The sequence below is a fragment of the Cottoperca gobio genome, unplaced genomic scaffold (assembly GCF_900634415.1).
Source record: "Cottoperca gobio unplaced genomic scaffold, fCotGob3.1 fCotGob3_37arrow_ctg1, whole genome shotgun sequence".
In the NCBI taxonomy this organism is placed as follows: Eukaryota; Metazoa; Chordata; class Actinopteri; order Perciformes; family Bovichtidae; genus Cottoperca; species Cottoperca gobio.
Genome location: NW_021166973.1, coordinates 162,311 through 179,469, shown reverse-complemented (window position 1 = coordinate 179,469; position 17,159 = coordinate 162,311). Strand labels below are relative to the sequence as shown.

The window sequence follows — 17,159 nt, the reverse complement described above, 5'->3', positions numbered from 1 at the left end:
CATGTTTATTATTGTGTACCAAAAGGTAAATTCCTCGTATGTGAAAATCTCCTTAATAATAAATCTGATTTATGTTTAAATTTAAATGCCACTGAGTGTACAGCACTTTCAAAGTGTGTGTGTGTGTGTGTGTGTGTGTGTGTGTGTGTGTGTGTGTGTGTGTGTGTGTGTGTGTGTACAGAGAGCCGTCCGGAGCTGTCCTCTCTGCTCAGGTTTCACCTGGGGAGGGCATGCTGGTCAGTGGGGGGGTGGGATCTCACACCAGACTGAAGCCTCTGCAAGGAGAAAAGCTGGAGCTGGGAGTGGTGGGTGCTGCTCAGCAGACCTCTATTAGAACTTTATTAGAACTGTATTAGAATTGTATTAGAACTTTATTAGAACTCTATTAGAACTGTATTAGAACTTTATTAGAACTCTATTAGAACTGTATTAGAACTATATTAGAACTTTATTAGAACTTTATTAGAACTCTATTAGAACTGTATTAGAACTTTATTAGAACTGTATTAGAACTCTATTAGAACTTTATTAGAACTCTATTAGAACTGTATTAGAACTATATTAGAACTTTATTAGAACTTTATTAGAACTCTATTAGAACTGTATTAGAACTTTATTAGAACTGTATTAGAACTCTATTAGAACTTTATTAGAACTGTATTAGAACTGTATTAGAACTTTATTAGAACTCTATTAGAACTTTATTAGAACTGTATTAGAACTCTATTAGAACTGTATTAGAACTCTATTAGAACTTTATTAGAACTGTATTAGAACTGTATTAGAACTTTATTAGAACTCTATTAGAACTTTATTAGAACTTTATTAGAACTGTATTAGAACTCTATTAGAACTGTATTAGAACTATATTAGAACTGTATTAGAACTGTATTAGAACTTTATTAGAACTCTATTAGAACTGTATTAGAACTCTATTAGAACTGTATTAGAACTATATTAGAACTGTATTAGAACTGTATTAGAACTTTATTAGAACTTTATTAGAACTCTATTAGAACTCTATTAGAACTCTATTAGAACTCTATTAGAACTTTATTAGAACTCTATTAGAACTTTATTAGAACTCTATTAGAACTCTATTAGAACTTTATTAGAACTCTATTAGAACTTTATTAGAACTCTATTAGAACTCTATTAGAACTGTATTAGAACTCTATTAGAACTTTATTAGAACTGTATTAGAACTTTATTAGAACTCTATTAGAACTCTATTAGAACTTTATTAGAACTGTATTAGAACTTTATTAGAACTCTATTAGAACTTTATTAGAACTTTATTAGAACTTTATTAGAACTCTATTAGAACTTTATTAGAACTCTATTAGAACTCTATTAGAACTTTATTAGAACTGTATTAGAACTTTATTAGAACTCTATTAGAACTGTATTAGAACTGTATTAGAACTCTATTAGAACTTTATTAGAACTCTAGTAGAACTTTATTAGAACTCTATTATAATTTTATTAGAACTCTATTCTATCCATCCATCGTCTACCACATCCTCCAGCTCCGACTGGGGGATCCCTAGGCGTTCCCAGTGAGGAGATATAATCTCTCCACCTAGTCCTGGGTCTTCCCCGGGGTCTCCTCCCAGCTGAACTCTATTAAACTATTAAAATCTATTACAAATCTACTAGAACTTTATGACTGAATATAACAGCCGCTCTCCGTGTTTCAGAGGAACTACACGGTGTACGTGAACAAGGTCCCGGTGGCCGACGCAGACCTGATGGCAACTAACGGAGTCGTGCACGCTGTGGACAGCATCATCAAACCTATGCGTGAGTTCAGCCACACACTCAACACATTACTAAACTTAAACTCATTACTACGAACGTCATTAATGAAATCTAATTAAGAGTAGGTAACAAATTAGATGTTTGGGTTGGAGGTATATGTATATATATATATATATATATATAGTATATATATATATATATATACTATATATATTTTTATATAGTATATATATATATATAGTATATATATGTATAGTATATATATGCTATATATATATACATATATATACTATATATAGTTTTATATAGTATATATATATATATATATATATAGTATATATATGCTATATATATACATATATATACTATATATAGTTTTATATATAGTTTTATATAGTATATATATATATATATATATATACGCTATATATATATATAAACGCGATTAATTAATCACAAAGCTTGTAATCGCTTAACAGCCCTAATATATATATATATATATATATATATATATATATATACATATACATATACAATACGTTGTGTTGAGACAACATGGAGAGAAGCTGAAAGCTTTCAGTATTTACAACATGGTGGTGCTGCACTCTGGTGGCTGAACACAGAATTACACCAACAAACAAAAAACTTTCTCCTGTCGTCAGAAACAGACAGAGAGAAACAGTCAGAGAGACAGACAGACACACAGACACACAGACAGAGAGAGACAGACACACAGACAGAGAGAGACAGTCAGAGAGAGAGAGAGAGAGAGAGAGAGAGAGATACAGACAGAGCGAGAGAGAGAGAGAGAGAGAGAGAGAGAGAGAGAGAGATACAGACAGACAGACAGAGAGACAGAGAGAGACAGTCAGAGCGAGAGAGAGAGAGAGAGAGAGAGAGAGACAGACAGACAGAGAGAGACAGACACACAGACAGAGAGAGACAGTCAGAGAGAGAGAGAGAGAGAGAGAGAGAGATACAGACAGAGCGAGAGAGAGAGAGAGAGAGAGAGATACAGACAGACAGACAGAGAGACAGAGAGAGACAGTCAGAGCGAGAGAGAGAGAGAGAGAGAGACAGACAGACAGACAGACACACAGACAGAGAGAGACAGTCAGAGCGAGAGAGAGAGAGAGAGAGAGAGAGAGAGACAGACAGACAGAGAGACAGACAGACAGAGAGAGACAGTCAGAGAGAGAGAGAGAGATACAGACAGAGAGAGAGAGACAGACAGACAGACAGACAGACAGAGAGACAGACAGACAGAGAGAAACAGTCAGAGAGACAGACAGACAGAGAGGCAGACAGACAGACATAAACAGACAGAGAGACAGACAGACAGACAGACATAAACAGACAGACAGAGAGACAGACAGACAGACAGAGAGAAACAGAGATACAGACAGACAGAGAGAAACAGTCAGAGAGAGACAGAGAGGCAGACAGACAGACATAAACAGACAGACAGACAGAGAGAGACAGCGATACAGACAGACAGAAAGAGACAGAGATACAGACAGACAGAGAGGCAGACAGACAGACATAAACAGACAGAGAGACAGACAGACAGAGACAGAGATACAGACAGACAGAGAGAAACAGTCAGAGAGACAGACAGACAGACAGACATAAACAGACAGACAGACAGACAGACAGAGAGAGACAGAGATACAGACAGACAGAGAGGCAGACAGACAGACATAAACAGACAGAGAGACAGACAGACAGAGACAGAGATACAGACAGACAGAGAGAAACAGTCAGAGAGACAGACAGACAGACAGACATAAACAGACAGACAGACAGACAGACAGACAGACAGAGAGAGACAGAGAGAGACAGAGATACAGACAGACAGACAGAGAGAGACAGAGATACAGACAGACAGAGAGGCAGACAGACAGACAGAAACAGACAGAGAGACAGACAGACAGACAGACAGACAGACAGACAGACAGAGACAGATATACAGACAGACAGAGAGAAACAGTCAGAGAGAGACAGAGATACAGACAGACATAAACAGACAGAGAGACAGACAGACAGAGAGAGAGACAGACAGACAGACAGAGACACAGACAGACAGAGAGACAGATAGACAGACAGACAGAGAGACAGACAGACAGTGACAGACAGACAGACAGACAGACAGACAGTGCTCTCTTCTTAGACCCACCAAATTGGTTTCAACTGAGACTTCATGATACAAACCTCCGATCACCGTGGCATTGCTGTGTGTGTGTGTGTGTGTGTGTGTGCGTGTGTGTGTGTGTGTGTAGCTCCGAAGGTGGACAGAGAGCAGGCTGATGGACCTGCAGATCCGCTCAGAACAGCTGCCTCTTCCAGGGTGAGAACACAAAACATATTTTATTATTATTATCTTCTATTATTAGTAATTATAATATCATTGTTGTTGTTATTATTTCATCCGTATTAAATCAAATCAAATGTATTTATATAGTCCAATATCCAATAATGTCCTTAGACCCACTGTCTATAGACCCTCTATTCTTAGACCCACTGTCCTTAGACCCTCTGTCCTTAGACCCTCTGTCCTTAGACCCTCTGTCCTTAGTCTCTCTATCCTTAGACCCTCAGTCCTTAGACCCTCTGTCCTTAGACCCACTGTCCTTAGACCCTCTATTCTTAGACCCACTGTCCTTAGACCCTCTGTCCTTAGACCCTCTGTCCTTAGTCTCTCTGTCCTCAGACCTTCTGTCCTTAGACCCTCGCATCGCACAAGGAAAAACTTCCTAAAAGAAACCCCATAATTAAAGGGGGAAAAATGGAAGATCCCTCTCCCAGGATGGACAGACGTGCAATAGATGTCGTGTGTACAGGATAAACAACATAGTACAAATACAACATTTGACAGAAATGATGTTGTGTTGAAAAAGAGAAAGTTTGGATGAATCCAGGAAAATGTCAAAAAGGCTTCCCGGTGTCCAGCAGGACCAGGGCAGCAGGCGCAGCCACGATTCCTGATCCTGACGTAAACTTTATCAGTGGCAACCTGCCACATGAGAGACAGACACTCTGGGGATGATGCCCCGGATAATGAGTTAGTAACATACATTTACATTAATGCATACAGATAGAGAGGGAGAAGAAGAGAGGGAGGGGAGGAGAGAGGAAGAGAAGGAAGAGAGCAGGGAGGTGTCCCCCGGCAGTTTAAGCTTATAGCAGCATAACTGGGGCTGATACAAGGCAAACCTGAGCCATTATAATATAATCATTATAATGATTATTATAATAATAATAATATCCATCCATCCATCGTCTACCGCTTATCGGATCGCGGGGGCAGCAGCTTCAGTAAGGAACCCCAATCTTCCCTTCTCCGGGCCACATCCTCCAGCTCCGACTGGGGGATCCTGAGGCGTTCCCAGTGAGGAGATATAATCTCTCCACCGAGTCCTGGGTCTTCCCCGGGGTCTCCTCCCAGCTGGACGTGCCTGGAACACCTCCCTAGGGAGGCGCCCAGGTGGCATCCTTACTAGATGCCCGAACCACCTCAACTGGCTCCTTTCAACGTAAAGGAGCAGCGGCTCTACTCCGAGTCTCTCACGGATGGCTGAGCTTCTCACCCTATCTCTAAGGGAGACGCCAGCCACCCGTCTGAGAAAACCCATTTCGGCCGCTTGTACCCGTGATCTCAGTTCTTTCGGTCATGACCCAGCCTTCATGACCATAGGTGAGGGTAGGAACGAAGATCGACCGGTATATTGAGAGCTTTGCCTTCTGGCTCAGCTCTCTTTTCGTCACAACGGTGCGGTAAAGTGACTGTAATACCGCCCCCGCTGCTCCGATTCTCCGGCCAATCTCTCGCTCCATCGTCCCCTCACTCGCGAACAAGACCCCGAGGTACTTGAACTCCTTCACTTGGGGGAATGGCTCATTCCCTACCCGGAGTAGGCAATCCACCGGTTTCCTGCTGAGAGCCATGGCCTCAGATTTTGAGGTGCTGATCCTCATCCCAACCGCTTCACACTTGGCTGCGAACCGATCCAGTGACTGTTGAAGGTCACAGACCGATGATGCCATAAGGACCACATCATCTGCAAAGAGCAGCGATGAGATCCTCAGGTCACTGAACTGCAACCCCTCTCCTCCACGACTACGCCTCGATATCCTGTCCATGAAAATCACGAACAGGATTGGTGATAAAGCACAGCCCTGGCGGAGGCCAACATTCACTGGGAACGAGTCCGACTTACTGCCGAGTATCCGGACACAACTCTCGCTTTGGGCGTACAGGGATTGGATGGCCCTCAAAAGTGACCCCCTCACCCCATACACCCGCAGCACCTCCCACAGTATCACCCGGGGGACCCGGTCATACGCCTTCTCCAGATCCACAAAACACATGTAGACCGGATGGGCATACTCCCAGGCCCCCTCCAGGATCCTTGCGAGAGTGAAGAGTTGGTCCGTTGTTCCACGACTACCGGCCGAACCCTCCTTTCCAGTACCTTGGAGTAGACTTTACCAGGGAGGCTGAGAAGTGTGATACCCCTGTAGTTGGCACACACTCTCTGGTCCCCCTTTTTAAATAAGGGAACCACCACCCCAGTCTGCCAACCCCTAGGCACTGTCCCAGACTTTCACGCAATGTTGACGAGGCGTGTCAACCAAGACAGCCCCTCAACACCCAAAGCCTTCAGCATTTCTGGACGGATCTCATCAACCCCTGTGGCTTTGCCACTGTAGAGTTGTTTGACTACCTCAGTGACTTCCATCAGGGAAATTGACGATGATCCCCCATCAGCTTCCAGCTCTGCCTCTACCATAGAGGGCGTGTTAGTCGGATTCAGGAGTTTTGGTGCCGACCGAAAGTCCTTCTCCATAGCTTCTCCGAACTTCTCCCACACCCGCTGCTTTGCCTCTGACACGGCAGAGGCTGCCGCCCTTCTAGTCCTTCGGTACCCTGCAATTGTTTCAGGAGTCCTCCCGGATAACATAACCCGGAAGGACTCCTTCTTCAGTCGGACGGCTTCCCTGACCACCGGGGTCCACCACGGTGTTCAAGGGTTACCGCCCATTGAGGCACCAAAGACCTTGACTAAGGAGTCCCCTACTGGGATCCATTCAGGGTCTCCAAGAAGGCCGAATACTCCGAACTGCGGTTTGGGGCATAGGCACAGATGGGGGACCCGGGCTTCCTCCGGGCAGGGTCTCTCCTTTCCTTTCCCTTTTTTTCATGAGGTCGTTTTGAACCATTCTTAGTCTGGCCCCTCACCTGAGACCAATTTGCCTTGGGAGACCCTACCAGGAGCACTAGGTTCCAGATAACACAGCTCTCAGTTTCATAGGGACACACAAACCTCTCCACCACGATAAGGTGATGGTTCCCAGAGATGTGTAATAATATGTAAATAATAATTACCTTTTGTCTGTCTTGCAGGCTGACTCCAAGAGCTTCAGGAACGGTGAGATTTTTAATTTTCGGAACTGTTTTGAGTTTGATGTGAACCTGCGGGACTCTAACTCCGTGTTTCTGTGTACAGACGATTTATTCCAGAAGGTGGTCAGCAGCCGCTCCAGCAGGACGATGACGCAGTAAAACTTCTGCACAACGATCTCGTGCCAAAGGGTCAAAGGTCACAAACAGAAAAACTCCCCTGAAGTCTCCTGACACTGCCGAGTTTGTCTGAGAGGATTTAGTTTCATTTTTAATATAGAAAACACGTGAGAGGTAAATGAAACACAACTTTATTAACTCACTTCCTGTTCCAGCTCAACCTGCAGAAATAGGACGAAGTTCTTAATCAACCATCAGATATTTAAATTAATATGCTGACATTTGGTAAGAAATTCTGCCCTTTCTATCCAAATTCATTTTTATTTTTGTCTCTGACATTTTTCTCCCTATTGATAATTTTAGAATTTATTTTCACAAACATGTTATTTCGATTATTATACTTATATTTTTAGGATTTTATTTCAGATTTCTCTTCACATATTTTTATGACATTCTAAACATAGATTTTCACACGTTGAACATTTCTCAGTAATTATTTTCTCATATTCTATTAATACATTTCAGGTATTTCTGGGACATTGTTAAAATATCTTTCACATTTTACTCATTTTAGAAATTATTTACACTTCTGCAAGGCATTCTGGGTAATGTAGGACTAAGTGAAGTCGAGGAGACGTGTCAGACAATCTGAGGGGAGTTTTATTTACTGACTCAGAGTTTTGTATTCTTTGTACTGTAAAAAAATGTCACTTCTGAAGTCCAAAGTTTTTCACATGTAAAATGTTTGTAAAGTGTGTTTTTGTTGTGTACTCCGTGTGTTGTCGTCCTGCAGCATGTCGGCAGGTCTGAGCTCAAACTAACTAACAACTCTGGAGCTTTTTTAGGATTTTCTTCTTGGTGTTTTTTGTAAAATAAAATTTAAAAATGAGCTTTGAAATACACGTCGTCTGTTAAGTGTGTGTATTTACCTTTAAAGGTAGACTGAAGGATTTAGAGCAGGGGTGCTGAACTGAAAGAGGCGGAGCAGGGACCCCTGACCCCATGTGTACAAAGTTAAACTGCACATTAATCTGGGGTACAACAACACAACAAGCCTAAAGGGCCAAGACAAATGTCTTCATGGAGCCTACAATACTGAGACATTACAGTAATTACACTAACAGTAACTGTCTGTCGGTGCCGTGCAGTGAACCAGCACAGATCAGCTGAGGGTTGATGGGTAATGGTTAAACATCATCGATGTGTAGAATGAATGGGTTGACTTTTAAGAATGGGGATTTTTTTTTATTAATAATATGTTGGATTCAGGTTACTGTAATGTGTATTTTCAGACTGTTTTAATTCTTTTAAACAAAGTGTTTGGATAAGAAGTGGTGTGTTTTTCTTTGATATAGAACATTCTGCAGGTGGAGTCATACAAGGGATAGTAGTATTGTTGTTGGAAACTCACGTCATGGCGATTGAGCTATGGGACTCAATTTCCCAGGATGCTTCACTTGTCAAACCCTCATGTCACCTTTTAGCATGTAGGTGTGAAAAGCCCAACGATACAAAGAGCAACAGCCCGTTGCTAGTAAACGAGCTAGCACAAGCGGCTACGACAAAGTCTGCTAGCTCATTTTAAGAGCCACGAAGTCACGTTAGCATCGAGCTAACTGCAAGGAGAACAACGCAGCAACAACTTTAACTTCCGTCAATGAACTCGTAATGTTTAATGTGATGTTAGCGAGGGCTTTATTATTGCCTTACGTCTGTTTATAGTCAGGGGATTGAATAGCCGCACTGCTAAGTGATGTTAGCATTGCTACACACAGACACAAGGCCTTGCATGTGAAACTAACCCCTTTCTAACGGCACTATTATCCTGCACAGATCACATGCAACATATTATCCATCGGCTTTAAACTTCTTCTGATTCCAACACACGTGACACTCAACGTTCCCGCCTCACACTCTTTGTTAAGAAACTCCAGCACATGGTGGCCATCTTTGATTCTGCTTTCCCTTTGCATGTTCTGTACTCACACACACACACACACACACACACACACACACACACACACAGTTTAGATATTTGATTTGATGTCTTACATTCATTTAGTAAATAAATGCTTTATGAAATATTCATGCTGGTTTGTTTATTGCTGTACAAGAGAGATTTCTGCCAAATATTTACAATCAAATAATTCCTGCATCCTTCAACCTTTACTAGCTATTGATATGCTAATTGTTTAATAGTTTATAGTTATTCATTTAATTATTAATCAGAGTTCCTAATTCATAGCATATTTTATGAGATTACATGAACTATCGTTTTCCTTTGATACAAAGTCGGTGATTTAACGTAAATTAATTCATACGAATTAATATAATTATTCATTATATTAAATATTATTATTATTATGATAAATATTAATTTCTTCTGATAGCCACTTAAAAGCCTTTTTGAGCTACTGCACCTACTTTATTTAAGTGGCAGGTATTATCAACCCCTATTTGTGATTTTATTCATATGAATTATCATTAACATGCGTTAAAGACCAGAGTTGCTGATATCAAACCCCAACAATGTCAATATTGTTGTTATTATTAGTACTATTAATACCATATTTCTATTAATACATTAATTAATGTATTTAATAGTATATTTATTATTAATATTATCGTTTTCCTTGATTTATTTATTTTCATACATTTATAAGTGTGGTCTTCCTGTCTTTTGACATTATGATTGTTTACCGGTTGTAGGAGCCATTTTGCGTTATTGTTGGCATTTATTAATATTTGGTTTAGGCGCTGCAATATTATTTTGCAGTGAACAAATGTACCAAGCTGTCTTTGCATAAGGGGGCACAGGTGACAGGAAAGGGGGACAGGACACAGGCAGAGGGAGCAAACAGTTCTCACATAATGTTCTTATACCATCTACACAGGTGTGTGTGTGTGTGTGTGTGTGTGTGTGTGTGTGTGTGTGTGAGTGTTCTTACGCAGGTATAGACCCGAACAGACATCCATAGAAAACCATCCATATCTACAACTAGGCTACAGCACTGAGGTGTGTTCACCGCCTTTTCCATCTGCATTAAACCTACAAACAAACTTCATAGGCTCAATCTGGAACTGGAACTCTGTATCTGTGTAAGAACACACACCTACCTGTGTAGATGGTATGAGAACATTGGAAATGTTGTGAAAAAGCTGACCTCAGTGCTGCTGAGGTAAAAGACAGAATCAGTTGAGTGTCGTCTGCGTAGTTGTGGTAGGAAAAGCCATGAGAGAGAAGGACAGAGAAAAGAGGAGGGGACCCAGGACAGAGCCCTGAGGAACCCCAGTGGTGAGCTGACAGGGATCCGACAGAGACCCTCTCCAAGTTACCCTGTACCCTGTTACGATTGAAGCAGGGAGAGAGCAGAGCCTTGTTCACTGCTAAAGATAAGTACTTATTATGTCAGGGCCTTCTCCCTCGCTGCTCCACCCTCTGGAACTCTCCACCTCCAACCCTCAGAGACACCTGTTCAACACAGCCTTCCAACACTGACCGTCTCCCTTTTTGTTCGTTTATATATTTATTTATTTTTATTACTCACACTATTAAGTGTCTTTTAGTTATTAGAAAAACGCTTTACACGTATAATGTATTATTATTATTATTATTATTATTATTATTATTATAATAAATTATTTGTTATGTTATTAATGTTTTGGGGCAGATTTCTTATTTCAGTGAAATTGCGGCAAAAGACAAAACCTTTTCTTATAATATTTATTACTATTTTATTATTTGTATTTGTACATTTCAATTTGTGAATGTGAAATTTTCAAATAAATACTTTTTCATTGATATACACATTACACATACAGGAAACACATTTTGTTTTTAAAGGGAAAAGCTAACTCTTAAAATAATTGTGTCTTATTTTATTAAAAACAAATATTGATATTGATCTAAACCTGAGGGAGAATATTTTTTAATGATAATGTTTGCAGGGAAATAAAAATAAAATATTAAATGATCAAATAATGGCAGTTTCCTGTTTCCTGTGTGTCACATTTATATGGGTCCGTCGAACAGCAACAACAACACATGTGAGCGGAGCTGCTGCAGAGTCGCGATGTTTTCCGGTTTAAAAGAGAAAGTCGGGGAGGTTTTGTTACCGGGAGATGAATTCTCCTTAGAGACCGACGACACCATCTCTCTAACGGAGCACGTGAAGCCGGAGAAGGTGGTGTGTGGTCCGGGTCTGAGGCGGAGCGGAGACCGGCTGCTGGTGTGTAAAAGCGGCGTGCTGCGACACAAACAGCCCAACATGTTCTGGATGGATTCACAGCAGAGGAGGGTGAGACTTCAGAGGCGGGAAGCTCAAGTGTCTGTTTATGCCACCCCTACATACAACAGTAGTCTCTACGACATGCAAGAGTCCGTTTAGAAAACCCGCAATTTAAGTTTGTTTATGGTCAGCACACGCGCACACCTCATATGACAGGACCTTTAGACTGAATGTAAATCATTAGGAATCAGTTGTGATTACGGCTTAAAGATCATATTAGCAAGACACAGTTTGTGCCATTAAAGTTACACTTTATTATCAGGTCCGTTATTTTCTCTTCCCGTCTGCCGCAGTGCTGACAGGTGTTGGCGCAATGCATGCTGGGAGTTCAGTCTGTCCCTCTCTGTCCTCAGTATGTCCCGGCTAAAGGAGAGACCGTCATCGGCATTGTGACGGTCAAATCAGGAGACGTCTTCAAGGTGGACTTTGGAGGAAGTGAGCAGGCGTCTCTGTCCTACCTGGCGTTTGAGGGAGCGACCAAGAGGAACCGCCCCAACGTCCAGGTGAGACACTGAGGACAGAAAGTCCAGGTGGGACACTAAGAAAAGGAAGTCCTGATGAGACACGGAGGAGACAGGAAGTCCGTGTGAGACAGGGAGGACAGGAAGTCCGTGTGAGACACTGAGGGGACAGGAAGTCCAGGTGAGACACTGAGGGGACAGGAAGTCCAGGTGAGACAGGGAGGACAGGAAGTCCAGGTGGGACACTGAAGGGAAGGGAAGTCCAGGTGGGACACTGAGGGGAAGGGAAGTCCAGGTGGGACACTGAGGGGAAGGGAAGTCCAGGTGAGACAGGGAGGACAGGAAGTCCGTGTGAGACAGGGAGGGCAGGAAGTCCGTGTGAGACAGGGAGGGCAGGAAGTCCGTGTGAGACAGGGAGGGCAGGAAGTCCGTGTGAGACAGGGAGGGGACAGGAACTCCGTGTGAGACACTGAGGGTACAGGAAGTCCGTGTGAGACACTGAGGGGACAGGAAGTCCGTGTGAGACACTGAGGGGACAGGAAGTCCGTGTGAGACACTGAGGGGACAGGAAGTCCGTGTGAGACACTGAGGGGACAGGAAGTCCGTGTGAGACGGGGAGGACAGGAAGTCCGTGTGAGACACTGAGGGGACAGGAAGTCCGTGTGAGACACTGAGGGGACAGGAAGTCCAGGTGAGACAGGGAGGACAGGAAGTCCAGGTGAGACAGGGAGGACAGGAAGTCCAGGTGAGACAGGGAGGACAGGAAGTCCAGGTGAGACACTGAGGTCTCCTCTCAGACTCAAACAAAGCGGTCGTGTTTTTCTCTCCACGTTTTGATGTGTAAATGCTGCGTATTGCACCTTTTTATTTTATGTATCACCTTTATTTTACCAGGATATGGCCTCATTGAGATTAAAAATCTCTTTTTCAAGAGTGTCCTGGCCGAGACAGGCAGCAGCACAGTTACAGACAAAACAATCACAACATTAATTAAAACATTTACGAGTTGCTTAACCCCCCCTCCCTGTATTACTTGTGCAGGTGGGGGACCTGGTGTTCTCTCAGTTCATCATAGCCAATAAGGACATGGAGCCGGAGCTGGTGTGTATGGACAGTTCAGGACGAGCCAATGGGATGGGAGTATTTGGAGGAGGCGGGCTGCTCTTCAGCGTCTCTCTGGGACTCGTCAGAAGGTGTGTGTGTGTGTGTGTGTGTGTGTGTGTGTGTGTGTGTGTGTGTGTGTGTGTGTGTGTGTGTGTGTGTGTGTGTGTGTGTGTGTGTTTTAACGTTATCTCTGCATTACCCCCCCCCCCCCCCCCAGACTGCTGTCCCCCCACAGTGGCGTCCTGTCCGACCTGCAGCAGCTGTTTCCCTGCGAGCTGGTGGTCGGGATGAACGGCCGTCTGTGGGTGAAGTCCTCCAGCGTTCAGCAGACGCTCGTCATCTCCAACCTGCTGCAGAGCTGCGACACCATGACGGCCCAGCAGAGACAGCAGCTGTTCAGGAGGGTGGCACAGGGGGCGCTGTAGAGCCACCAAACTGCTGATGCACCAGGTGTGTGTGGAGCACCTCTCGGGTCACATGGAAGAAAGAAGCGTGTAAATCTGTGAACTGCAGTTGGGCGGTCGTACAAATAAAGAAAACAGTTCTTAGTTATTGTGAATTCTACAGCGAGGTGTCACATTTGACTCATGACGTTGTTTTGATGTGATGATCCAAGATGGCGGCGCGCACAGACGACGTTGAGTTACTCTTTTGTTCTGGAAGCGTCCTTCGTGTAGCAGACGTTATATTCTCTTCATCACGTCGTGTTGGTAATGATGCTAGTTGGATTTAACGCCGTCACCACAGGATGCTGATGATTCTTGTTTGCCAGAATGTGTCGTGATGCTAAATGTCGATTTGCCTAAAATCTAATAAATGTAATAAAATACTTTCATACATCTACGTAAAGAAGCGTTTACTGCTACATGGATACATATTACAGCATGGTGTGTACGTCAAAAGAAAAGGTCTGAATAATATGGTCACTATAAACTGCACGCTGGAATAGTATCGTATTAAAGTGACGATATAGTAGATGAGTTTAATGAGGTTTAAAAGATGCAGATATATTGTAGTGATGAAAGGTTCAGTAAGTGCCATAAATGTAAAATGGATTAGTTTTACACTGTCAGTGCTTCAAGGACTTTCAAGGTTTTCCATCAGCTACAAACAAAACACAATAAACAAAATAAAGATGAATTTGTAATGTATAGATGCTAAACTTGTAGAGTTAGAAACCTGTAACTAAGCGGGTGTTTCTGTTGGCCGGCAGGAACAGTGCCGGCTCTTCACGCCGACGTTGGGCAGAGATGCCTGTCCTCCAGTTCCTTCTTGTCATCCTCCAACTGTTTGACTTTCGTCTCCCAGCTCTGGTGTTCCTCAGCCGGCTCCTTTGTGAACTCCAGAGCGTTGTATCTGGCCTGCCAGGCTGTCTCGCTCTGGAGGAGTTCAGCTCCTTTGATAATAATGATAATAATAATAATAATAATAATGATAATAACCATGAAAGAAAGGGAAAGGAAAGGAGAGACCTGCCCGGAGGAAGCCCGGGGCCCCCGTCTGGAGCCAGGCCCAGAGGGAGGGCCCGACAGCGAGCACCTGGTGGCCGGGTTTGCCACGGAGCCCGGTCAGGGACAGCCTGAAGAAGCTACGTGGTGACTCCCATCCATCCTGTGGGCCCACCACTCATGGGAAAAACCTCTGGGGTCGGGTGCGCCGTCACACGGGTGGCAGTGATGGTCAGGGACCTCGACGGACCAGACCGGGGCAGCAGAGGCTGGCTCTGGGGACGTGGAACGTCACCTCTCTGTGGGGGAAGGAGCCGGAACTAGTGCGGGAGGTGGATCGCTACCAGTTGGATCTGGTGGGGCTTACCTCCACACACAGTCTTGGCTCTGGAACCGTACTCCTGGATAGGGGTTGGACTCTATTCTTCTCCGGAGTTGCCCAAGGTGTGAGGCGTCGGGCCGGGGTGGGGATACTCACTAGCCCCCGGCTGAGCGCCGCTACGTTGGAGTTTATCCCGGTGGACGAGAGGGTCGCCTCCCTACACCTTCGGGTTATGGAGGGGGAAAACTCTGACTGTTGTTTGTGCCTATGCCCCAAACCGCAGTTCTGAGTATTCGGCCTTCTTGGAGACCCTGAATGGAGCCCTGCAGGGGGCTCCAGTAGGGGACTCTTGCTGGGAGAATTCAACGCACACGTGGGAAACGATGGAGACACCTGGAGAGGCGTGATTGGGAGGAAGGGCCTCCCTGATCTAAACCCGAACGGTCGTTTGTTGTTGGACTTCTGTGCTAGCCATGGAATGGCCATAACAAACACCATGTTCGAACATAAGGATGCTCATAAGTGCACGTGGTACCAGAGCACCCTAGGCCAAAGGTCAATGATCGATTTCGTAATCGTATCATCTGATCTGAGGCCGCATGTTTTGGACACTCGGGTGAAGAGAGGGGCGGAGCTGTCGACTGATCACCATCTGGTGGTGAGTTGGATCAAGGGGTAGGGGAAGACTCTGGACAGACCTGGTAAACCCAAACGGGTAGTGCGGGTGAACTGGGAACGTCTGGAGGAAGCCCCTGTCCTGGGGATCTTTAACTCACACCTCCGGCGGAGCTTTTCAGCCATCCTTGTGGAGGTTGGGGGCATTGAACCTGAGTGGGCGATGTTCAAAACCTCTATTGCTGAAGCTGCGGTGATGAGCTGTGGTCTCAAGGTCTTAGGTGCCTCAAGGGGCGGTAACCCTCGAACACCGTGGTGGACCCCGGTGGTCAGGGAAGCCGTCCGACTGAAAAAGGAGTCCTTCCGGGTTATGTTATCCGGGAGGACTCCGGAAACAGTTGCAGGGTATCAAAGGACTAGAAGGGCGGCAGCTTCTGCTGTGTCAGAGGCAAAGCAGCGGGTGTGGGACAAGTTTGGAGAAGCTATGGAGAAGGACTTTCGGTCGGCACCAAGGTGCTTCTGGAAAACCATCCGGCACCTCAGGAGGGGGAAGCGAGGAACCATCCAAGCTGTGTACAGCAAGGGTGGGACCCTGCTGACTTCAACTGAGAAGGTTATCGGCCGCTGGAAGGAGCACTTTGAGGAACTCCTGAATCCGACTAACACGCCCTCTATGGTTGAGGCAGAGCTGGAAGCTGATGGGGATCATCGTCAATTTCCCCTGACGCGAAGTCACTGAGGGTAGTCAACAACTCCACATGGCAAAGCCGCAGGGTTGATGAGATCCGTCCAGAAATGCTGAAGGCTTTGGGTGTCGCAAACTATTGCGTGAAGTCTGGGACAGTGCCTAGGGGTTGGCAGACCGGGGTGGTGGTTCCCCTATTTAAAAAGGGGGACTTGGACGATGGATGGAATGGATGGATAATGATAATAATGATAATGATGATAATAATATATGATAATAATAATAATGAGAATAATAATAATGAAATAATAATAATGAGAATAATGATGAGAATATAATAATGAGAATAATAAAATAATATAGATATGATAATAATATGAAATAATAATAAAATATAATAATATAGTAATGATAATCCTCTGCTACTCCTCCATGCTCCTGATCTCTATGTGCTCTAATACTTTCCTATGTCCTCCTATACTATCATGCTCTCCTCATGCTCCTCCTGCTCCTCTCTCCTGCTCTCCTGCTCTCCTCTGCTCCTGCTCCTGCTCCTGATCCTCTCCTCCTCTCCTCTCCTCCTCTCTCTGCTCCGCTGCTCCTCCTCCTCCTCTTCTCCTCCTCTCTCCTCCCCTCCTCCCCCTCCCTCCTCCTCTCTCCCCCTGCTCCTCCTGCTCCTGCTCCTCCTCCTCCTGCTCCTCCTCCTCCTCTCCTCCTCCTCCTCCTGCTTCCCTCGTCCTCCTCCTCTCCTCTCCCCCTCCTCCTCCTCCTCCTCCTCCTGCTCCTCCTCCTGCTCCTCCTCCTCCTGCTCTGCTCCTCCTCCTGCTGCTCCTCCTGCTTCTCCTCCTGATAATAATAATAATAATAATAATGATAATAATAATAATAATAATAATAATAATAATAATGATAATAATAATGATACTAATAATAATGATAATGATAATAATAAT

General features: G+C 44.3%; 2 protein-coding genes across 3 annotated transcripts; both read left to right on the top strand.

Annotated features, from left to right (window-relative positions):
- Positions 1-227: 227 nt before the first annotated feature.
- On the top strand, positions 228-8,613 carry LOC115005853 (transforming growth factor-beta-induced protein ig-h3-like). Its single transcript, XM_029427824.1, has 5 exons — positions 228-305; positions 1,701-1,803; positions 4,041-4,108; positions 7,166-7,190; positions 7,269-8,613. The coding sequence occupies exons 1-5, from the start codon at positions 231-233 to the stop codon at positions 7,322-7,324; spliced, it is 327 nt and encodes a 108-aa protein (XP_029283684.1). The 5' UTR covers positions 228-230; the 3' UTR covers positions 7,325-8,613.
- A 2,665-nt stretch (positions 8,614-11,278) lies between these two features.
- exosc3 (exosome component 3) lies at positions 11,279-13,979 on the top strand. Of its 2 annotated transcripts, none has more exons than XM_029427823.1 (4): positions 11,279-11,580; positions 11,925-12,074; positions 13,074-13,133; positions 13,354-13,979. In XM_029427823.1, the coding sequence occupies exons 1-4, from the start codon at positions 11,299-11,301 to the stop codon at positions 13,576-13,578; spliced, it is 717 nt and encodes a 238-aa protein (XP_029283683.1). In that variant the 5' UTR covers positions 11,279-11,298; the 3' UTR covers positions 13,579-13,979. The 2 variants fall into 2 exon arrangements, with proteins under 2 accessions (XP_029283683.1, XP_029283682.1); XM_029427822.1 differs by having other exon boundaries at positions 11,281-11,580; positions 13,074-13,225.
- The last annotated feature ends 3,180 nt before the right edge of the window (positions 13,980-17,159 follow it).

Bases quoted from the DNA above. Each gene is read 5' to 3' on its own strand.
- LOC115005853 (XM_029427824.1), top strand. From the start codon at position 231: ATGCTGGTCAGTGGGGGGGTGGGATCTCACACCAGACTGAAGCCTCTG. The intron at 4,109-7,165 runs GTGAGAACACAA...TCTGTCTTGCAG, and splicing joins GAACAGCTGCCTCTTCCAGG to GCTGACTCCAAGAGCTTCAG. The intron at 7,191-7,268 runs GTGAGATTTTTA...TTCTGTGTACAG, and splicing joins CTCCAAGAGCTTCAGGAACG to ACGATTTATTCCAGAAGGTG.
- exosc3 (XM_029427822.1), top strand. From the start codon at position 11,299: ATGGGTCCGTCGAACAGCAACAACAACACATGTGAGCGGAGCTGCTGC. The intron at 11,581-11,924 runs GTGAGACTTCAG...CTCTGTCCTCAG, and splicing joins TGGATTCACAGCAGAGGAGG to TATGTCCCGGCTAAAGGAGA. The intron at 12,075-13,073 runs GTGAGACACTGA...TTACTTGTGCAG, and splicing joins GGAACCGCCCCAACGTCCAG to GTGGGGGACCTGGTGTTCTC.